The sequence below is a fragment of the Hoplias malabaricus genome, chromosome 13 (assembly GCF_029633855.1).
Source record: "Hoplias malabaricus isolate fHopMal1 chromosome 13, fHopMal1.hap1, whole genome shotgun sequence".
Lineage (NCBI taxonomy): Eukaryota > Metazoa > Chordata > Actinopteri > Characiformes > Erythrinidae > Hoplias > Hoplias malabaricus.
In genome coordinates, this window is record NC_089812.1 from 15,346,738 (window position 1) to 15,368,353 (window position 21,616).

A 21,616-nucleotide genomic window follows, 5' to 3' on the forward strand; every position below is an offset into this window, starting at 1 on the left:
TCTTCTTCCTTTTACTCTCCTTCATTTTTTTATTTCACTTTTTTTTCTTTCTTTCTTTCTTTCTTTCTTTCTTTTCTTCTATACAGTGATTCACTTGTATCCTATTCTTTCTATTCTAGTTTTATAATTTATGTTGTATTGATGCAGCATAATCTCTGCGGCCCGCAGGGGGTTGTGGCGGGGAGGGGGTGTGGTTGGGGGGTGGTGTTGGGGGAGATGACATTACTCGCTCCAGGATTTCTCTCTTCCCTTTTTTTTTTTTTTTTTTTTTTGCTGAAAAGCATATTTTCCTCATTCGGTGTAACTTCACAGTAAGTTTCCGGGCTTTTAAATAGAGTCAGATGCACACACACACACACACACACACACACACACACTGTGTGATTACCGCTGCGGTTCCCCTAGCCCCCTGCAGCAAATCTCTATATTTAAAGCTCTGCCAGTGGTTTTGGAAGGGAGCCCCCCACCCCCTCCCCTGGAGCTCCTGGAGATTACGCTGCGTTATTGTGTGCTGTTTGATTGTGCAGCAGATGAAACTTTGGCTTCTAATTCAGATTAAAGCATGAAGAAAGATGTTGCAGATTACACTACATCACATACTAATCCCGAGGTGTTTCCACACAGACCATCTGCCCTGAACTGGACAGAGTTAATGCTGTTCAGCTAATAGAGGCAAACATATAAGTGTTGGGAGATCGCCAGGAGGTCAGCTGATGTTTACAGGGGTCAGATGGACAATGTGTGACAATAATGGTGTTTTTTCACTTCATGGTACGTACCGTACCAGACCCTGGTTCATTTTCTACTACAGTGGCTGCCCCTCCGAAATGTGACGTCTCAAAACCCTCTGTCTCTAACGGGAACAGCGGGCTGTGGTAATTTTAAGCATTCTTTACTCATGGTGCATTGGCCTGTTGTTGTTGTTGTTTGAGACTGAACAGAGCTCCGTCGTCAGTTCAGACAGATCAGTAGAGTTTGTTCCTTCCGTGTTGCAGCACGCAACTCTCACTGGATTCTGTTTCTTGGCCACCGATCCAAGCAGCGTTTGTGCCTCTTCATAATAAGCGGATAATCAGCGCTCTGCATGGTTTAGTCCCTACTCAGCTCACCCTGAACCATGAGAGAGCAGGGACTAAAAAAGAACCCAGTTCCAGGACCAGGACCAAATTTACCTGATGGAGAAGCAGAAGTGCTGAGTAGAGTGTGTGACGTCAAGTAGGAACCATGTGTTGGAAAAGCAGCATAAGAAGTTTGGGCTGTTCTTCTGGAATTAACATTCTCTCGCTTTCTCTCTCTCTCTCTCTCTCTCTCTCTCTCTCAGGCTCTCCCTCTCTCAGCGGCTCTGCTACAGTAACAGTGTTGGTGGATGATGTGAATGACATGGTGCCATTATTCTCCTCTTCATCCTTCCACACCTCCATCGCAGAAGATGCACCGACAGGAAGTGACGTGCTCCTGGTCAACGCCTCTGATGCAGATGTGGGCCAGAATGGAGTTGTCAGGTACTACACCAACACCACAATGGCCTAGATGTATCATAGACTCTAGTCTGTACGAAATGTGATGGACCCGCTCTCTGGAGCATAAGTTTGTCACTTAATACAACATAAATACAGGTGGCTGCTCCTTTAAACCTAGAGAGCTCGATGCCCACACATGCTCCCACAAAAACATGCGCTCCAATCCGTCAAATGTGTCTCTGAAACCAGCCCACTCGCCACGGGGGGTTGATGGGGGTGCTCCAGTTTCGTCCAGACGCTAATGAGGATGATGATGGGCAGTGACAGAAAGACCAGCACCCAATGGGGGGGCTCTGAAGGACTCCAGCCTTTTAATACACCCCCCTCCTGCCCTCCTCAACTGTCCCGTAAGAGGATATTTACTTCAGCCTGTAGCTCTTGTCCACTCACCAGTATCCCAGTGTCTATAGTGGGTGCGTGACTGTGAATGTGCCTGTTGTTTCATCCAGGTTGTTATCCACATTTTCCATGTCCTCTAATTTGTAGCTTGTTTTGGGCGGACAATTCCTGTGCCTTTGAAACAAGCTGGGTACAAGCTCATGTGTGTGTGAGTGTGTGCATGTTTATGTCCGAACAAGTTTACGTCAACGAGCCAAGAGGGTGGATGCCCCAAACTGAGCACTGAAGCCAGATTCTCACCGAGCCGTTCAGTAACGCTGTATGTTTTAGTCGGGCAGAATTTAGTGAAGCCTCTGAAAGACCATGATCCCTGTGAAAGATAAAAACACAAGGGAGCGAGCAAAAGCTGTCGGGTGAACTCGTGTAAACTCTCGCCTCTTTGTTCTGGAGCTGTAAGAAGTTGCGGCTACGTTCGGAGTGATTTATGGAAGTTACATTTTTCCAAAGTTTGGCTTTTGCTGCCACATGTGTCCCAGTTGTGTCCTTATATGTTCTTCTCAGAGGATCCAACGCTGCCCCCTATAGGTCTGCTCTGAAAATGGAGGAGAAAGAATGTGGGCTTTCAGTTGTTATTACAAAATTGTTACACGTTGTACAGATGTAACAGATTATCACCTAATCCCAATGTGATTCATAGCTGGCCGCTTGCCCGTGACGGTGTTGAACTAACAGAGTCAAATATGTAAGTGTTGGGACATAATTGGGAGATCTTTGGATGCATTGCCCATCGACGTCCAGGAGGACAAGGGATGTTTTTTGTTCGCTCTGGGTGGGAAGAATGGCCAGTGTGGCAGTAAGGTGGTTGACAAAAGAGATTTGGGAAGTTAGGGTTCTCCTCCAAGCATGTTGAACTTGAACTCTCTTTCTCGTAGTGGGTTTTCCAGCCACTAAGTTTTTTTTTTTTTTAACAAATGGGGTTTTCTTTCTTGTCCATGCTTTAGGACCTCTCTGTTTTAATACCATGTGCAAAAGTTAGAGGCCACACAGCATTTATTTATTTTCCTGTTACATTAAAAACCAATTCTGTACGACAAAACAACACAGTAGCCACTAAAATGAATAGTAAATAAAGATTTTTGAGGGTCAGATGTCATAACAGTTCCAGGATGAAACTGACAGAAACAAGCATATGTATGTCAGAATATGTAATAATGTATTTGAAATTAAAATACACTAATTTTATATTTAACCATTCGTTCATCTTGAGGTCATCATCTCTAGAGTGTCTACTTGACTTTCAGTGTTGTGTCTCTTCCACAGTTACAGTCTAAGTGGCGGCGATGGGCAGTTCTCCATAAATCCAGCCACTGGACAGATCATAACCAGTTCCCTGCTGGACAGGGAGACACGTAGCAACTACCAACTGCTTGTGGTAGCATCGGATGGTGGGCAGCCAACACCCCTCTCCAGCTCTGCCATGGTGTCTGTGGTAGTGACAGACATCAATGACAATCCGCCAAGGTTTCACCATCACCCCTATGTCACACACATACCGGCCTCCACCTCCACGGGTAAGGGCTTTGAGAAAGGATAAAGAACAAAGAGGCATTTGAAACATGTGTTTCTCTCAAAACTTATTGAGCTGTCTTGCTTCCTGGGTTCATGTAACCACTTATCCAATTCAGGGTCGCGGTACCCAGGTACCTGGAATCTTTGGGCGCAAGGCGGGAATACACCCTGGATGGGGCGGCAGTCCTTCACAGGGCAACACAGACACACACACACACATTCAGACACTTTTGAGTCGCCAATTCACCTACTAACGTGTGTTTTTGGACTGTGGGAGGAAACCAGAGCACCCGGAGGAAACCCACGCGGACACGGGGAGAACACACCAACTCCTCACAGACAGTCACCCGGAGCGGGAATCGAACCCACAACCTCCAGGTCCATGGAGCTGTGTGACTGAGACACTACCTGCTACGCCACCGTACCAGCTTACTGGGACAAATTCATCTTGTATCCATGGGTTGCAGTCACTTTGCAATCATTTTTTTTTCTTTTGTTCCATGGGTGCCATATTGGGTAGCGACTGTCTGGTTTCCAAGCACAGTACAAATGTAAACAGATTGGCAAGATGGGTAAATTTATCTCTTACACAGCTCCATTCCTTGCACTTTTTCACAACCCTCAGAAGTATAGAAGTCCACTGCATCTTTGTTTCAGAGGTTAAAGGGCCCCACTGTATTGCATAATCAGCTGTTAGCCATATTAGCATTTTTATCTTAGGATCTAATGAAAAGCACAGTTCATTTACAAGTTTTAATAATTGATTTATTTTACTTCTCTTTGTTTTAGTATGTAAGAGACTACAAGCGACAGCCATGTCTTTTTTTTTATTTATTTACTTTTTTGTCTCATTCTTATAGAAGTTTACAGGGTTAAAAATATCATCCCGTTTTCTCTGTGCTTTGAGACTGGAACAGATTCTTGGAAGATAATGTTTATCATGATTGTCTGCCTAAATAATGTCTTTGTTTTGGTTTTTAGTATAATGGTCAAATAGGTCAGGGATGTATACTTATATTTCTGTCATTTTTATGTCTAGATTAGAACAAAACATTTTGAAAGAAACAATAAAACCTTGTGTTTGAGTAATGAGTATGACCCAATATGGTGGCTACTCTACACAGTGAGGTCACCTGCAACTGTGATGATAATGTCTTATGAATCTTGTAGAGTGCATTTCAGCACCTTAGTTGATTCTGTTCTGTCTCTTTGTGTCCTGTGTAGGTTCATTAGTCTTTGCTGTAACTGTAACAGATGAAGATTCAGGCTCCAATTCCCAGCTGCACTATTCTCTCAGTGGTCGTAACTCTGAGAAGTTCAAGATCGACCCAGTTCGAGGTGCCATCACAGCTAGCGAAAAACTGACTGGCAGCTCTGAGGTCACGTTTACAGTTCGAGTCACAGATGGTGGTAGTAACCCTAAAACAGACAGCACCACCGTGACAGTTCGGTTTGTGATGGGTGGTGACTTCCCTGTTATCAAAGTCAAGGACAAAAGCTTCACCTTCCCAGAAAATCAAGCCATAAACACAATTGTCACCAAAGTATCTGGCACATCTACCAGGGCGGGGCCTTTGTCATACTACATAGCAAGTGGCAATTTGGACAATGCGTTTCATGTAGACCAGCTTTCTGGTGAGCTGTCCATCAAAAAGTCTCTGGACTATGAGACTATTGAGAAGTATGTCCTGTGGATAGAGGCTCGCGATCAAAGCTTTCCTCCGTACTCAGCCTATGAGAAAATCGAAATCACAATGTTAGATGTTAACGACAATGATCCTGTTTTTGAGAAGTCTCCATTCCATGCTGAAATTCTGGAGAACCGGTCCCCTAATACTGTGCTTGTGGTGTCCGCTCTGGATCAGGACAGTGGACCCAATGGACATCTGGAATACACTATTGTTGACGGAAACAAGGAAAACAGTTTCAACATTAATCGAGCCACTGGAGAAATTCGCACCACTCGACCTCTGGACAGAGAAAAAGTGTCTCAGTACTCTCTGAAAGTGAAAGCTGCAGATCGTGGTGCTCCACCGAGAAGCTCAGTAGTTCAAGTCATCATTAGTGTCCTGGATGTGAATGATAATGCACCCAGATTCTCCAAAATCTTCAGTGCCACAGTGCCCGAAAATGCCCCTGTGGGTTACACAGTCACTCGAGTGACGACTACAGATGAAGACATAGGTGCCAACGCCGTGAGCCGCTATTCCGTCAGTGATGCAAGTCTTCCCTTCAGTATCAATCCCAGCACAGGAGACATAACCATCAGCAGGCCTCTCAACCGCGAGGACACTGACCATTACATCGCCAAAGTCTCTGCTCATGATTCAGGCTGGACAGTCAGCACAGATGTAACCATTTTTGTGACCGACATAAATGACAATGCGCCTCGATTTAGCAAGCCTTCTTACTATCTCGACTATCCTGAACTGACAGAGGTTGGGTCACTAGTCACACAGGTCACTGCTACAGACCTTGACGAGGGATTCAATGGTAAAATTTTCTATTTCATTAGGTCTCAGTCCGAATACTTCCGTATTAACTCAAGCACCGGGGAGATTTTCGTCAAGCAGCAGCTGAAGTATCAGAACTCAACTGGACACAGTAATGCCAATATTAACAGGCATAGCTTCATTGTCACAGCATCTGACAGAGGTGTCAAACCACTCATGAGTGAAACCACTGTGATTGTGAACATAGTGGATAGCAATGATAATCCCCCAACATTTGAATCTTCCTCTTACTTCACCCCTGTCACTAAGAGTGTCAAAGTTGGCACTAAACTAATTCAAGTCATGGCTCACGACAAGAAAGACTTTGGTGTTAACTCTGAAATAGAATATCTAATATCAGGAGGCAATAGCTCAAGTAAATTCCGTTTGGATAAACATACCGGATGGGTGACAGTTGCCTCTACTCTCACATCAGACATAAATAAGGTCTACTTGCTTGAAATAACTGCAAGGGACAAAGGGAATCCTCCTCTGTCAGATAAGACCACTCTTAGAATTGCTGTCACAGAAGAGAACCACCACACTCCAGAGTTTTCCCAAAGCCAAGTCACTGCCTCAGTCCCTGAAAGCATGGCAGTGGGTACTGCAATCCGCACTCTGTCTGCAAGGGATAAAGATAAGGACAAGCAAATGAACGGTCTTGTCACATATAGCATTTCGTCAGGTAATGACGATGATCTGTTTGTGGTCAACAGTAAAACAGGAGTCTTATCTTTGGCCAAGCCATTGGACTATGAGATAAAGCAAAAGCATGAGCTGAGAATCTCAGCTACGGATGGAGGGTGGATCGCAAAGACTAGCTATGTTACAGTTAACATACATGTTACTGATGTAAATGATAATCCACCAGTGTTTGAACCTGATGAATATTTTCCAGTTGTACAAGAAAATGTACCTAGTGGGACCATAGTAGTGAAACTAAATGCCACAGATAAAGACTCCAGCCCCAATGCAGTGATGGCATACGTCATTCAGTCTTCTGACAGTGACCTCTTTATTATAGATCCCAATACAGGAGTTATAACTACACAGGGTTTTCTGGACTATGAGGCCAAACAAGTTTATCACCTCACAGTGAAAGCCTTTAATGTGCCTGACGAAGAACGTTGCAGCTTTGCAAATGTCAACATTCAACTGAAAGGAGCCAATGAATATGTCCCTCGTTTTGTGTCTAAGCAATACTACTTTGAGGTTTCAGAGGCTGCACCCAAAGGCACTATGGTTGGGGAGGTATTCGCAAGTGACAGGGATTTGGGAGAAGATGGCGTCGTCTATTACTTAATCTTCGGCCGGAGCAGGAGAAAAGGTTTTGGTATCAATAAAAAGACAGGTAAAATATATGTAACCGGACCTCTAGATCGTGAAAAAGAAGAAAAGATCTCCTTGAAAGTTCTTGCCAAAAATGCTGGAAGTATACGGGGGGCTGATATCGATGAGGTGTTTGTGAACATCACAGTCCTTGATGCCAATGATCCCCCTGTGTTTACCCAAGAATTATATGATGTCCAAGTGAGTGAAGGTCTATCTCCTGGAGGTCTGGTCACATTTGTCAGGGCTGAAGACTCTGATTCTGTGCCGAGCTGGAGCAGATTCACCTACTCCATTACTACTGACCATGAGAAGAATGCTTTCACCATTAATCCACAGACTGGACAGGTATCTGTAGCAGCTGAGTTGGACCGTGAGACTACACCTGTGTACAACTTGACACTTCTAGCTATAGACTCAGGCTCTCCTGCAGCCACAGGCACTGCCACATTGATCGTGACCCTGGAAGATATCAACGATAATGGACCCACCTTGCTGACAACAACTGGTGAGGTCATGGAAAACCAGAAAGCAGGAACACCAGTGATGACCCTTAGCTCCACTGATCCAGATCTGGCCCCAAACCAAGGACCTTTCTCTTACAGTCTTCTTTCAACTGGGTCAGCGGTGACTTACTTCACCTTAACCTCATCTGGGGAACTTAGCACCAGTCGAGAGATAGACAGAGAACAGATCAGCGATTTCTATCTTTCTGTGGTCATCAAGGACTCCGGTGTTCCTCAGATGTCCTCTACAGGAACTGTTCATGTCAAAATTAATGACCAGAATGATAACCCATCCCAGCCTCGCTCTGCTGAGATCTTTGTTCATTACTTTGGAAATATGTACCCTGGAGGTTCCCTAGGGGTTGTGAAACCTCAAGATCCAGACATACACGACTCCTTTCAATGCTCCTTGATCCCTCCTGCTGCAAGTCTGTTCAGTATACCCACAGGAACCTGCAACCTAAATTCCAATGCTAGATCCACTGATGGCACATTTGACCTGTCAGTCCGGAGCAATGATGGTGTCCACTCAGCTGTCAACAGCAATATTCGTGTCTTCTTCATTGGATTCAGTAATGCTACAGTGGACAACAGCATCCTGATTCGGCTCAATTCCCAAAGTGTCAGCAACTTCCTTACGAACCACTACCTCAGCTTCTTGCATATTGCAAACTCACAGCTAGCAGGTTTGGGCACTGGGGTTCAGCTGTATGGGGCGTTCGAGTTGAACAACCAAACCTTCCTCATGGCAGCTGTGAAACGTGGTCACGGACAGTACGTCAACCCCAGTGGTGTTGCAACCTTCTTTCAAAGCATAAAAGACGTGCTGCAGAGACAAAGTGGTGTTAAAATCGACTCTGTTGACCATGACCCCTGCACACACAACCCTTGCCAGAATGGTGGCAGCTGCAAGCGGCGTCTCAGCGTCGAATCAGACATGATTACAATGGAAAGCATCCCAGTAATTCTTGTCTCAAATCGTCCCCAACAGCCTTACGTCTGTAACTGTAAACCTGGCTATGCCGGTAGCCTGTGTGAAACAGACATTAATGAATGTCTTCCATCACCATGCCACAATGGAGGGACCTGCCATAACCTTGTGGGAGGCTTTTCCTGTTCCTGTCCAGAAGGCTTCACCGGGATGGCCTGTGAAAGAGACGTCAATGAGTGCCTGTCCAATCCTTGCAAGAATGGGGCACTGTGCCAAAACTTTCCTGGTGGCTTCAACTGCCTGTGTAAATCTGGATTTGCAGGTACAATAATGCTTCTCACCTCCATAGTCATTCAGTCATGCAGATATTAGGTGACGGACACAACCACAGATATTAGGCAAGGCACACACAAACACGGTCATGGTGTACAAATTCAGCAATGTTTTGATCCAAGAAAAATATTTGCTTCCAAGCAATTGGCGAGGTGTTGTAACCCTAGCATGCGGGGGATGACTGCCAAAAGCCATTTGCTGTTAGGGTTACGGGTTGGGGGGTATCAGCTGTGATGCATATCAACTTGTCATGTTTACTTTAAAGGGAAGGAGATGAGACAATTTTGACCCTAATAAGGACAAGAACTAGGGGCGGCCAATGAGTGCACTTGAGTTGAGTTTCACTACCTGCTTTCCACAGTTAAAAGCTTTTGTGTGTTTGTACTTTAAAGGGCTTTGCCAGTTAAGAGCTCATCTGGCCCACTGTTTAATGCAGTCTTGAAGGGGGGAAGAGTTCAACAGTGCTCTTCTGTTTATTGTTATGTCTATTGAGCACAAGAGAAGTGATCTAATTAGAACAAGTCCTGCAGCATCAACACACAACACACTACATCAGTCCTTGATTAATGTAATGGACTATTGAAGACTTAAGGGGACATATTATACCCCCTTCTGTACAAGTTAACACAGTTCTGGAGTCTTATTTAAACATTTGACATGGTTTACAACTGTACTTTTCTAACATTTTTGAATAAGTCTTACTTATAAACGTCTATAAGTGGCTTAAAATCTGTTTCTTAATGTTTATTATTTAGGCTGTAAACACCTATAAATATACAGTTATAACAAATTCTGACCTTACTTTGTCTTCTCCATCAGACAAAATTAGGCCTGAATATTTAGACATTAATTATAATGTGTCGTACCTTAACATATGAAATGATTAAATTCACTTTCAAAACCCTTAGAAATATTTCATTTTTGCCATCTTCAATAGGTTATCTGATACTTTCACTAGAGATAAAAAGGTTACTGTTGCCCTTTCTGTCTCTGAGTTACAATTGATTATTAATTATTTTTAAGTTGTTTACAACCTAATTTATAATTATTTATAAAACAGATTTCAAACCAGTTATAAACATTTATAAGTGGAGTTTTACTTAAACATAGTATACCTTTCATAACCTGTCTAAACTCTGTTTATTTTAAACACAAGATGCTCAGGAGTGAGGATTGAGGAACTGAAACACAGTCATTTTTACTTTGCTGTCTTTTTTTCTCTGTTCTAGTTTTTTGCATTATTTTAATCGTTAGACTTATTTCTTCATGCTTGTTGTGTTTTTAACCTTGTTTCATGTTATCCTGTGACATAGGCAGACACATGGTTTGGTTGGAGCTCAAATGAAATGAAATAATCAAATGAATGTGTTATTGCATGGAATGAGTAATTTATTTCATAATATGTACACTTTAGAAAATGCAAAATTACCAGTGTCTGTAAGGGGTGTGAATGCACTTAAGCATTTGTGATAACATTAGTTTGAATCAGGTATGTTTGAGCAGCTGCTGGCTGTAGTTTTTGGACAGAGCTCTGCAAATGCAGCCACAGGAGACGGTTTGTCTCTGGCGCGCTCATGCTTCGAGTCATTACTGTCCTTTTTTATTATGACCGTAACAAACGACCGTGCGTATTCGCATCTGAGGCCCCAGATAAATGGAGGCCATTGACGAATTACACCTATTGACTTACAGTAGTTTGCCTGCCCTTCTGCTGAACCCCTAACTTCCTGTTTTCCAGGCCTGGATGTGGTGAAGGAATTTATGTCCCTTAAGCTATTTATCTTTTGTTGCGTTGACCAGGGTGAATGAGACGAGCTAATTTCAGATCCAGTCCATTTATGATTTTGCATTATTCCTATCATTTTGTGTTGAATTTTGAGTGTTTAATTATTACTTTCCATCATGATTGTGCAGTTCTTGTGTTGGGGCTCCCCGAGTAGAGTTCATGCTGTCATGAGAGGTATAAATTTTCGCCTGCTACTTTCCCAGAATCCAAGGTGCGTTTACAAGGTGAGAGGCTTCTGAGTTGTTACATCTGAACAGGAGGGAGTAGATCAGAACCAGAAAGCCTCCACAGTCTCTGGGAGCCCCATACAAGAACAGCCCTTCACCGTTTGCTTTTGTCATCCTCACCTCATTCGTTTTCATTTGTGTTGTTTCATGAACTCAGGGAAAACCTGTGATTCCATCATCAATTACTGTGAGTGTAACCCCTGTTTTAACGGAGGGTCCTGCCAGAGCCGCGTGGAAGGCTATTACTGTCACTGTCCATTTGGTAAGTCATCACTCCAGCTCCAGGAACCAGGTGTTCCAGCCCTGTTCTCCAGCAGTGTTTATCGGACTTGGCTAAGATTCAGGCCATAGTGGAAGATATCAAAATACATTAAGAGTGAGGAATGCAGTTTAAAGCTCTTTATGTACGGAGCTTATTGTAGCATGCTATGAGTTTATCCATTGTTATTGTTCCATTGTTTGCCGGGAATGTTCATTATTTAGTGTTTTGTGACATCCTTTTTACACACTCTTAAGTGGAACAGACTGGGATGTTGTTCCTCAGGTTGACATGATACTAATTCACTCGTTCTTGTTGCCTAGGTGTATTTGGAAAACACTGTGAGCTGAACAGCTATGGCTTTGAGGAGCTCTCTTACATGGAGTTTCCCAGCCTGGATCCTAACAACAACTACATATACATCAAGTTTGCCACACTGAAGGAGAATGCCCTGCTCATGTATAATCACGACAACCAGACAGGTGACAGGGCTGAGTTCCTGGCTCTGGAGGTCTATGAGGGCAAGATGAGGTTCTCCTTTAACCTGGGCAGTGGCACGTACAAACTCATGACTATGGTTCGGATTTCGGATGGTCAGTTCCACACGGTCATAGCCAGGAGAGCGGGAACGGTGAGTAACCCTCTGATTTGTAAAATAACATTTTATTAGCCATGATGAATCACTCCTCATCATTTTATTGCAGGATTTGTTCCATGCAATAAACCATTTGCATGGTTGCTTCTATGAGGTCTATGAAAAACAGCTTTCATGTGGCACAAGCTGCAACCTCTTTGAAGTAAATTGAAGTTGACACTGACTTGCACTCATGTTTGGTGCTTTTCACACAAATGTCACGATTGGTAGTGCCATCCAGAGATGGCTTTGTTTGGAGCAAGGGTGTTCCTGCAGCACAGAATGATAATCCTACAGTCCGTGGCAGTTGCTTTTGCTTACGGTTCCTAGTAGACAAGTAATTATGTTTGATTACTCCTCGTCATTTGCGATTTGTGCTCCTTAGTGCTCAGATAGCAGTTTATATTACTTGCAGCATGCTTGGATTCCATCCATTTTCTGCCTGCTTCCAAAAACAGAAATCACCAGCTTGTCAGAAGGTTCATACTGCAGGTCTCCAGGAAGACGTGAGCTCTGTCATTCACTCTCGGAAAGCTGGGAGAGAAGCGGAAGCCGGTAAAATCGTTAAATTGTCAGGTTTTAAGTGCAGAGAGATGGCCTGCGAAGGTACCTAGTATGTAGCCCTATGCAATAGTACTGTGCCACATGTGTTAGCAGAGAGGCTGGGATGTGGTGAACTTCTAAGGCTAGTTGGAGGGGTTCTGTGGAGGAGAGGAAAGGGGCCGGGCCTACAGCAAGTCCCCACGGAGGTGTAAAGAAAACCTGATCCTTGTGTTTGGAGAAGGTGATGTGGGTCATTTAGGTGGTTGTGTGCGGCTGCGTGTGTTATTTTTTTTTTTCCCCATCGTGGATTTTGAGCAGATGTTAAAGTCATATGCAAACCCCTTGTCGTCCCCCTGTGGTTAAGGTCGAACCCGAGGAGTCAAGGCTACTTTTGTTTAGTTAAGATGTTCTAGTTTGGCCCAGAGGCAGCTGCCGTTGTTTTTACTGCCCTGTTATGACTTTAGGACTTTAGCTTCTTTGCTTCTATCGTGGGTAGAAGGTAAAATCTGAGGGCATTACTGCCTCAATAATAGACCTTCGTTTTACCTAAATTTGCTGGCTTCTACCTCAAGCGTATCCAGTCCAAAAAACCCACCCTCGGCGGCTTTATGGCTTGTAATAGCTGGTGCTTGCAAGCATTCAGACAAAATACATCCCAGACCTATGCCTGAGGCAAGGCGGCTATGAGGTGTGAGTGAAACCTGTTGATGGCCATCTTTTATGTGAAGACACAGCACAGCAAGTCTAGGTTAAGGTTGGGCCACAAAGATGTTTGGAGTAAATAAAAGTTTGAGTGTGTCACATCTGGCCTCCTTTTGGGGAAACGGAAACTCATACACAGAGGAGTCTCTGCTCTTCATTAAGGCCCAGTGTCGTGACAAAAACAAGATTGCGTTTACAGGCTTTAGCACGATGTGGAATAGTAGCTCTTGATCATTTCTAACAGGCCAAAACGTTAGAAGTGATTTTTCATTGTGAAGAAACTATGCTAGTGTTGTGTGGGGCTCTTGTCAAAATATGTGGCAAAGGGCATTGTTCTAGGTACAGATTTTGCTGGTGTGTCTTAATAAATGTATACAAGAGACGCTAACAGCTGATCCAGAAACAGTACAGTTTTGACCCATGATTATATTTGTTACATCTATATTCTATGCTCTAGGGTCCGATTTAGTCAGGTACAGTACTGTGCAAATGTTTAGGCATCTGAGAAAATGAGATTTTAAGAGCTATTTATTTGACTCACTCACAACACATCTTCTAATTTATAGAACATCAACAAGGTTGACTCGCCAGTGTGTGTGAATTGAGCGTTCTGAGCAGTGTGGATTGTAAAGCGTCCTTGGGTGTCTAGAAAGGCGCTATATAAGTGTAACGATAATAATAATAATAATAATAACAACATTTTTTTTAATTGTACTGTATTTATGTTTTTGTATTTACTGTAATTATATACCATTTTATACAATCACCACACTTACTGAAATGATTTTAATCATCATCATCATCATCTTAGGTGCCTAAGACTTACACAGTGTTGTGTATATCCTAATGAACGTGATAGTGTGGACCCTGCGAGCTGATCCAGGAGCAGTAATGTTTTGATCCTCATTATATTTCATGTTATATTACAGTTGTATGGGACTCCTGAAAGTGTTTCTGCCAGAGAGCACTGGTCTAGGGCCAGAGTTTGCCTGATATTTCTAAATGAATGTATTTCTATGGACCCTGAGAACTGATCCTGGACCAGTAAAGTTTGTGTGTGTGACCGATGTTCTTTGAAGTGCAGAGCAGTGGTAATAAAAAGCCCATCTGGTCGAGCCATGCGGTAACTCAGCTGTATCAGTATACACCAAAGCTGCAGAAGACAAATGCATCTTGTTTCCATCACTGCTTTGTTTTCTCCCTGCAGTATTTCACCGGCTGAACTCATGGCTCTGCGTTAGCGATTAGCGATTGGCGAAGGGGGCTTTGGCGGGTCTCTAACGGTCACCATGTTTACCCAGAGGCCTGTGTGGGCATGACGCCTCGCCCCCGTTTTTCAACACCTTTGCGCTCTTTCCATCTCTCTTGCCACCCCTAACTACCCCTCCCATTTTTCCTTCCCTCTGTTTTTGGCTAAGGCGCATAAACCGCAGAGTTACAGGGCTGGACACAATGGCTGCGAGGAGCCTGTTTGTACAAGGAGAGGAAGAATGATGTTTCTATTAAACTTACCATAACTCTATTTTGTTCATAACAGTGCCCCTGGTCTCACTTCTCCTCATATGAACTTCTTCTGTTGGTTTCGCTTGAGGTCATCTCAGGCATGCTTGCTTCAACAGCTATTCACACATTGCATGAGTTTGGTTTGTTTTTTATGTATTCTGTACAGATTATGTTGGGTTAACATATGCAATGCGCTCTCTCTCTCTCTCTCTTTTTTTGAAGGCTGCATCCCTGACTGTCGATCTGTGTGGGGAGGATCAGGAACCAGGCTACTGTGCTGTCAGCAACGTGGCTGTACATAACGAATGGTGAATGAGGACAAATTTCTTATTGCAGTATAACAACCCAAACAGCCACAAGATTACAACCACTTACCTGTGAAGTGAATAGCACTGTTGCTCTTGTACCAGAGGCGCTGGTCAAGGGGTGGAATATATTAAGCCATAAGTGAACAGTCCGTTCTTGAAGTTGATGTCGAAAGTAGGAGTTTGTTGGGACCTGAGCTGCTTTGGCGAAAGTCAGTGGTGATGGTCATATAGTTCAGGTCAGAGCATCTCCAAAACTATGATTCTTGTAGAGTTTTTGGTTATGCAGTGGACAAATGGTATGGGGCTAAAAACCCCAAAGAACTACTGTAACACAAATTGCTTAAAAAATGGGTTATAACACAGTACATCACTGCTTGTTATGTATGTGGCAAAAATAGACCCCTTTGGTTTCTTTTGTATTGTTTTGTTAGATACAAACCATTACATATTGGGAATACACCAGAAGACACGCCATTTTGGAGATACTCTAAGCTAAACATTATGACCATCACAATTTAAAACTTGTAAAATTCGCTCAAATATTGCACCTTTTTCCTACTACTAACACGTCAGCTTCAAGAAATGCCAATCTCTAGTTTTTTGCATGTGGAGAATCTGGCAACCCATGTATTGTAGGAAGTAACTTAACGGAGCAAATATTTTCCCAATACACCGGCAGTCCATATCTGCCCTAATTAGCAGCCTTCTGGTGGGTATATTTTTCTGGACTCCACATGTGATGATAGCCAGTCTGGCTTGTGTTTATTTGGACAGAGGGAGTCTGTGTGTTGTCCAGGGCCCTTTCTGACCCTTACTGCTCTCTTTGTCACTGAGATTTACATTTACAGTGTTTAGCAGACACTCATCCAGAGTGACATACGATGTTAGTTATGGTACAAAACAAAAGTCATGTTAGGAGTCTTGCCCAAGTTATGTAGTTTTATGCAGATATGCAGTCACTTTCCTGACAAGAACTTAGGAACCCTAAACTAATTTGAAGAGCACTACTACTCTACTAACACCGGCCACTCTCTCATTCTTTGCCCAAGGCTGTTGGATGTCCAGCCTAACCGCCTGTCAGTAGGGGGCATACGGTCTATCGAGCCCCTCCTTCATCGCAGAGGTCAAGTGGCCTCGCATGACTTTGTGGGCTGCATTATGGAGTTTGCCATCAACGGACGTCCTCTGGAGCCATCACAAGCACTCGCATCCCATGGTATTCTGGACAGGTCGGTCTCACTCTCTCACATCCAATCACACACACACAAACATGCGCGCTCATACACGAAACTAAAAAATTTTACTCTAGTTTTAGTCCATTCAATAAAAATGTATCCATTTTGAACATAGCAGCTGTCCTTCACACTGAGTAAAATGTCATGATTTCTTCTGTAAAGTTACTATTTTGGGAGATACACGTTTTTAATTGGACAGTGATGCTTTTTTTCTAACTTTCATAAACAAAACAATATGTTTAAAACCAAGCTAAGATTCAATATTATGGAAGGAATATGGTCATTTTGTAAAAATTACATTTCACATTGATTTAACATTAAAATTTTAAGTCCAAAGTTCAAAGAATGCATCACAAACCAAGACTGAGTCGACTCCAAGACGTGGTGGTTTTGGAGTAGCACTGCACTGGACAATCTGATCCACTCAACTAGTCCAAAAAATGGATGCATTCCCTGTACTCCCTGTACTTGCCTCATGTTTATGAGTGTGTTTATTCTCTCAGTTCATGTTCTTGTACTCAAAGTGACCCAGCAGCAAGTCTTTATTTTCTGGATGGGGATGATCAGTAGCCTTGAACAGGAAGTCTTTCAATTACAGTATAAATGCTCCAGCTGCCTACTGAGCTGCCTTCTGAATGAAAAACAAAACCCCTTCAGGACTCAACTGGTCAGCAGCTGGACATTTGGTGTGGCGAGTTAATTTAAAACCTCAATGACCTCCTGACCTAATGGGTATTTACTCATGAAGTTACAGCAGTGGTAACAGACAGTAAAAGTGGATGGAGGTGTTTATAAAAGTGGGATGACACCTACAGTGCAGTGGTCGCACAGGTTGTGTCACTCTAAAGGCAGATTTATGCTTCTGCGTTGAGCATTTATACTTGTGTGTTGTTGTCTGTGTTGCTCTGCATTTACACCACAAAGTCACAAGGGCTGTATCTCAGATATCCCCCTCAACCCTATGTAGTTCACAATGTAGTGGTTTAGTAGTATACTAAAAGTATAGTATAGTATAAGTCTGAGGATTATTTTATGACCTACACTGTGCACTACGCAGTGTGGAGGGAAATATTTGAGTTTCATCCTTTCAAAAAATGTCGCAGAGCATTGAAACTGGGTTTGTTACCAGTCTGTCCAATTCACACGTTTAAGGTTGCTCTATAGCAGCGGTTCTCAATCCTGGTCCTGGAGCACCACTGCCCTTCATATTTTAGAGCAGTGGTTCTCAAACATTTTAGACCAAGTACCACCAATTATCAAACCAAAACTTCCAAGTACCACCTATGATTAGCTTTTTTTGATTGTTTATGTTTTAGCACAGAAACATGTGCACTCCTGGTTCTTCCTCTGTTCCGGGGCATAAGGCAAAATTTTGTTTGGATTTTTGCATGTTTTTGTTGCTTTTTATTTACTTGATATTTGCATGCTTAACACAAAATGATCTAAAATAATTACTAAAAATTATAGAGAGAACACAAATAACTCTAAACTGAATGATTTAAATACATTTATACATTTGAACATATTGAAGTTATGTTCAATAGGCATTTTGCAAGAAATAAAAACGAGAAGAGGTCAGTTTAATATCAGTTTTGAGCTTTAACAGGCTACAGGTAAAAACAGCACGTCGGGGGCTTGTGGCAGGTGCTCACAGCGTCTCTCTGCGATTGTAGCAGGTAAAGGAGGGACGACACTCTGTTAAAACTTTTTTTAGGACTGTAATGATGCGAAGAACGGCCATGTTTTCTGTGTTTTCTTCTTCTTTTTTTGTCTTCACGGGTACAGAATTCGCGCTTCTGGCTTGTTTTTGCTTTGCCCTTTTTATAATAAAATCCAAATTGCTCACATCTGTCTCTAGACTTTGCTTATGTCCAGTAAGCAACTGAAACTGGGCTTTCTTTACATGGATTTCTCAAAAACTGGGGGATAGCGTTCCCTTCCTGGAAAAAAAAAAATGGAGGAACACTATCCCCCCACCCGCCTAATCGACTATGTAAATGTAGCACGTTGTATTTTTCTACAACACAGATTAATTTAATTGGTGCATAATGATGAAAACTGAAACGTTATGTAATTTACACATAAAAGCTTTAGATTTTCAGTTATGAATAAGTTCCTTAATACGTAGTAAATTTTTCTAGGTCATTAGTACCACCTCTGGCTGCTTCATATACTACTGGTATGCGTAACACAGTTTGAGAACCACTGTTTTAGAGAATCCTGTGCTTCAAACACAGCTGAGGCAACTCATGAACTAAATCCCAACCCCTTCCTGAGTTGAACTGTGAGTTTTAGAGCAAGGAGAACATTACAATATTCAGGTCAGTGGGACTTCAGGACCAGGTTTGAGAACCACTGCCAATGGAAAGTATGGTGCTCTGTAATTAAACATGTTTTCATTCATTTTCACTTAGAATATTAGAATATCAACAAAATGTATCATAGGACCAGGGCTCTCCCAACATTATATATGACAAATATGGGTGGAGGTGTCTTTCTTTTGTAAACCCAAGAGCCAATAAAATAAAAAATACTACACCAAACCCAAGTTTGTAATCTGATATATTGCCTGACCTTGTCATTTCTTTCTGAGCGCACATGCACACTCAGACCCACACAAACACAGTGTGAACCCACTGGCCTCCAAAGGCAGCCATTGAAAAATCAGGCCTCCGTGAATCCCCTGCTGTCTGATGAGGAGAAGTGCACTTTCATAAGTGGCCAACTGGCCCAGTAGCTCTGGGTTTTGGTGGCTGGAATAACTGCCTGGTGTTTTTACGGCTTTATATAATAGTGAGGACAGATCTTTTGCTAATATGCTAATGGCGTCTGTTCTCCTGTCAGCTGTTTTTTGTTTCTGGTGGGAGAGCTACATCTGCTGCTCTACTGTCTGTCAGTAGATTTGAGTGTTTGATGAGAGCTGTGTATGTCTGCAGATGTCCCAGGTTGGAGGGAGCATGTGTTACGAACCCTTGCCGCCACGGAGGCACCTGTCTGGACATGTGGTCATGGCAGCAGTGCCAATGCGCCGAGGGACTCACCGGAAAATACTGCGAGAAGTGTAAGACTTTGATGAATAACACTATTTGAATGTTAATATTACTTTAAGTCCAGGACTGGAGCTGTCATGAAACTATCCCTTCACTGAGTACCGTAATGATGGACAGTGTTGTCCCAAAATCCAACAGGAAATAGAAAGGAAGGACTTTCTCAAGTGTGGAAAATACTGCCCCTGTCCAAATAGTGCCCTACTCCCTACATAGTGCACTTTACAGATTATAAAGCTAATACTACTACACACAGATGGACGTGAAGGAGTATGTGGAGTGTAAATGGTTTTATTATCCAACATCGGGATATTTTAGAGCAGAGACCTTTATTTTATGACCTACACTGTGCACTACGCAGTGTGGAGGGTGATAATTGAGATGGCAGACAGTGTTGCAGCTGAAGCTTGGTACGACGTGTGTTGTCATAACCACAGTTCATCGTGTCCTATTAGTAAGGGACGGTGTAGTATGTTACTATTTTGTGCACTAGCCACCACTCACACTTCTAAAGTTAGCATGCAGTAAAATCATGCTAAGTGACAGTATAGTGGATTACACTACAATTACACACAGGTCAGTGGCGAGCACAGGTTCAGTTCCCCACTCAGACAGTAACAGAGGGAGTGTGAAGCATACCACTGTTATAAAGAAAAGTAGGGGGTAGTTATGCTCTTGTTGCAATGAAAGGGTAATTATGTTCTTGTTGCAATGAGGGGGTAATTATGCTCCTTTTTCAATGAAGGGGTAATTATGCTCCTGATGCAATGATGGGATAGAAATGTTTCTGTAGCAGTGAGGGGTACTTATGATCTTGTTGTACAGAGGGGGTAGTTTTGTTCCTTTTGGAGTGTGGGGGTATTTATTTTTCTTGTTCCAGTCAGGGGGTAGTAAAGTCCTTTACTCAGTGAGGGGGTAGTTATGTACATTTTGCAGTGAGGAGGTATGTTTCTTCCTTTTGTAGTGAGGGGATAGTTATGTTCTTGTTGCACTGAGGGGGCAGTTATGTTCTTTTTGCAGTGAAGCAAATGTTAAGAAATATGTGTTCTTACTGCAGTGTGTGTGTGGGGGGAGGGGGGGGGTAATGTTCCTCTCCCAGTGAGGGGGTAGTAGTGTTCTTGTCTCAGGTAGGAGGGTGTTGCAGGGGACGAAGTCTGAGGTGGGGGTATATCCCAGTTGTAATAAGTGGGTAAATATGGATTAGTGGTCTTCCTGTTGCCGTGAGGGGGAGGTTGTGTTCCTGTCTCAGTGAGGGGGCAGTAAGGGGTGTTAAACGACTAGAAACAAATTAATTTACCGTACATTCTCTGTCTCAGACATCTCCGCAGACACGGCCTTGTCTCTGGATGGCAGTGGGCGTTTGGACTACAGCGTCCGACAGAGCTGGAAGAGGGATGTGCTGCTGGAGAGAGCGCTACACAGGGTCCCCACAACACACACTGACAGCAGCAGTCTGGAGCTGAGGTTCCGCACACGCAGCAAAACCGGGACTTTGATACACATCCAGGAAAGCTCCAACTACACTACTGTTAGGGTGAGGAATGACACACACACACACACAAACACACACACACTTCAAGGTACACATTCACAGAGATTGTTATGGTGGCCCTGGTGTGTGTGTGTGTGTGTGTTAAATCTCTCACTACTTCTGGGCTCAGCGCCAGTCGTAGAAATACTCCACTACTCCACTCCTCCCTTTTTCCTCTCTCACTCTCTTTCTGTTTTCCTTCTGTCTTCCTCTCCACCCCTCTCTCCCTCTCTCCTTATTTTCCCATCCATCTCTCTCTCCAGATTCAGGTCTTCTTATTCTCTCTTGTTTTTATTCCTCCTTTTTCTTCTTTCTATGCCCCAGTCTCTTTTTTTCCTTTCTTTTGTTTTTATTCTTTTACAACTATTTTATCCTCCCCACTTTTTCCATTATCCTTTCCCATAGTTTTTCAGTTCTTTTCGTTTCTTCCTTTCTTCATATATTCTCCTCTCATCAGTTTATCCCTCAACCTTCTCCTGTGAAGACATTCTGTGTGACTTGTTGTTTTTTTGCTCTCGCTGTCTCTCTCTCTCACCCTCTATCTGTCTGCTCAGGCCACTGGGGTTGGATCCAGTGTCCAAACGTTATGAACACCATATTACACACACACACACACATGGTATATCACAACAAGATACAGGATGATGGCTGAGAGCTCAGATTTGTTCCCCAGATTGCTTTACACTTTCTTTTTTTCTTTCGTTTTTCTCTTTTTTTCTGTTCTATTGGTGAGACGGATTTTCCATTTGCAGATTTTGTGAAGCTTTTAAATCTAATGCTCTGCCTACTATACTCTCTCTCTCTTTCTCTCTCTCTCTCTCT

General features: G+C 43.1%; 1 protein-coding gene across 1 annotated transcript in view; it reads left to right on the top strand.

The window, feature by feature from the left end:
- fat4 (FAT atypical cadherin 4) overlaps positions 1–21,616 on the top strand; it is a 118,880-nt gene that overhangs the window by 91,409 nt on the left and 5,855 nt on the right. The window contains exons 7-15 of the mRNA XM_066641633.1: positions 1,322–1,502; positions 3,180–3,430; positions 4,653–9,008; positions 11,190–11,294; positions 11,615–11,922; positions 14,896–14,981; positions 16,031–16,210; positions 19,153–19,277; positions 20,580–20,797. Of these exons, the coding sequence (XP_066497730.1) occupies positions 1,322–1,502; positions 3,180–3,430; positions 4,653–9,008; positions 11,190–11,294; positions 11,615–11,922; positions 14,896–14,981; positions 16,031–16,210; positions 19,153–19,277; positions 20,580–20,797 (5,810 nt within the window). The remainder of the gene's footprint in view (positions 1–1,321; positions 1,503–3,179; positions 3,431–4,652; positions 9,009–11,189; positions 11,295–11,614; positions 11,923–14,895; positions 14,982–16,030; positions 16,211–19,152; positions 19,278–20,579; positions 20,798–21,616) is intronic.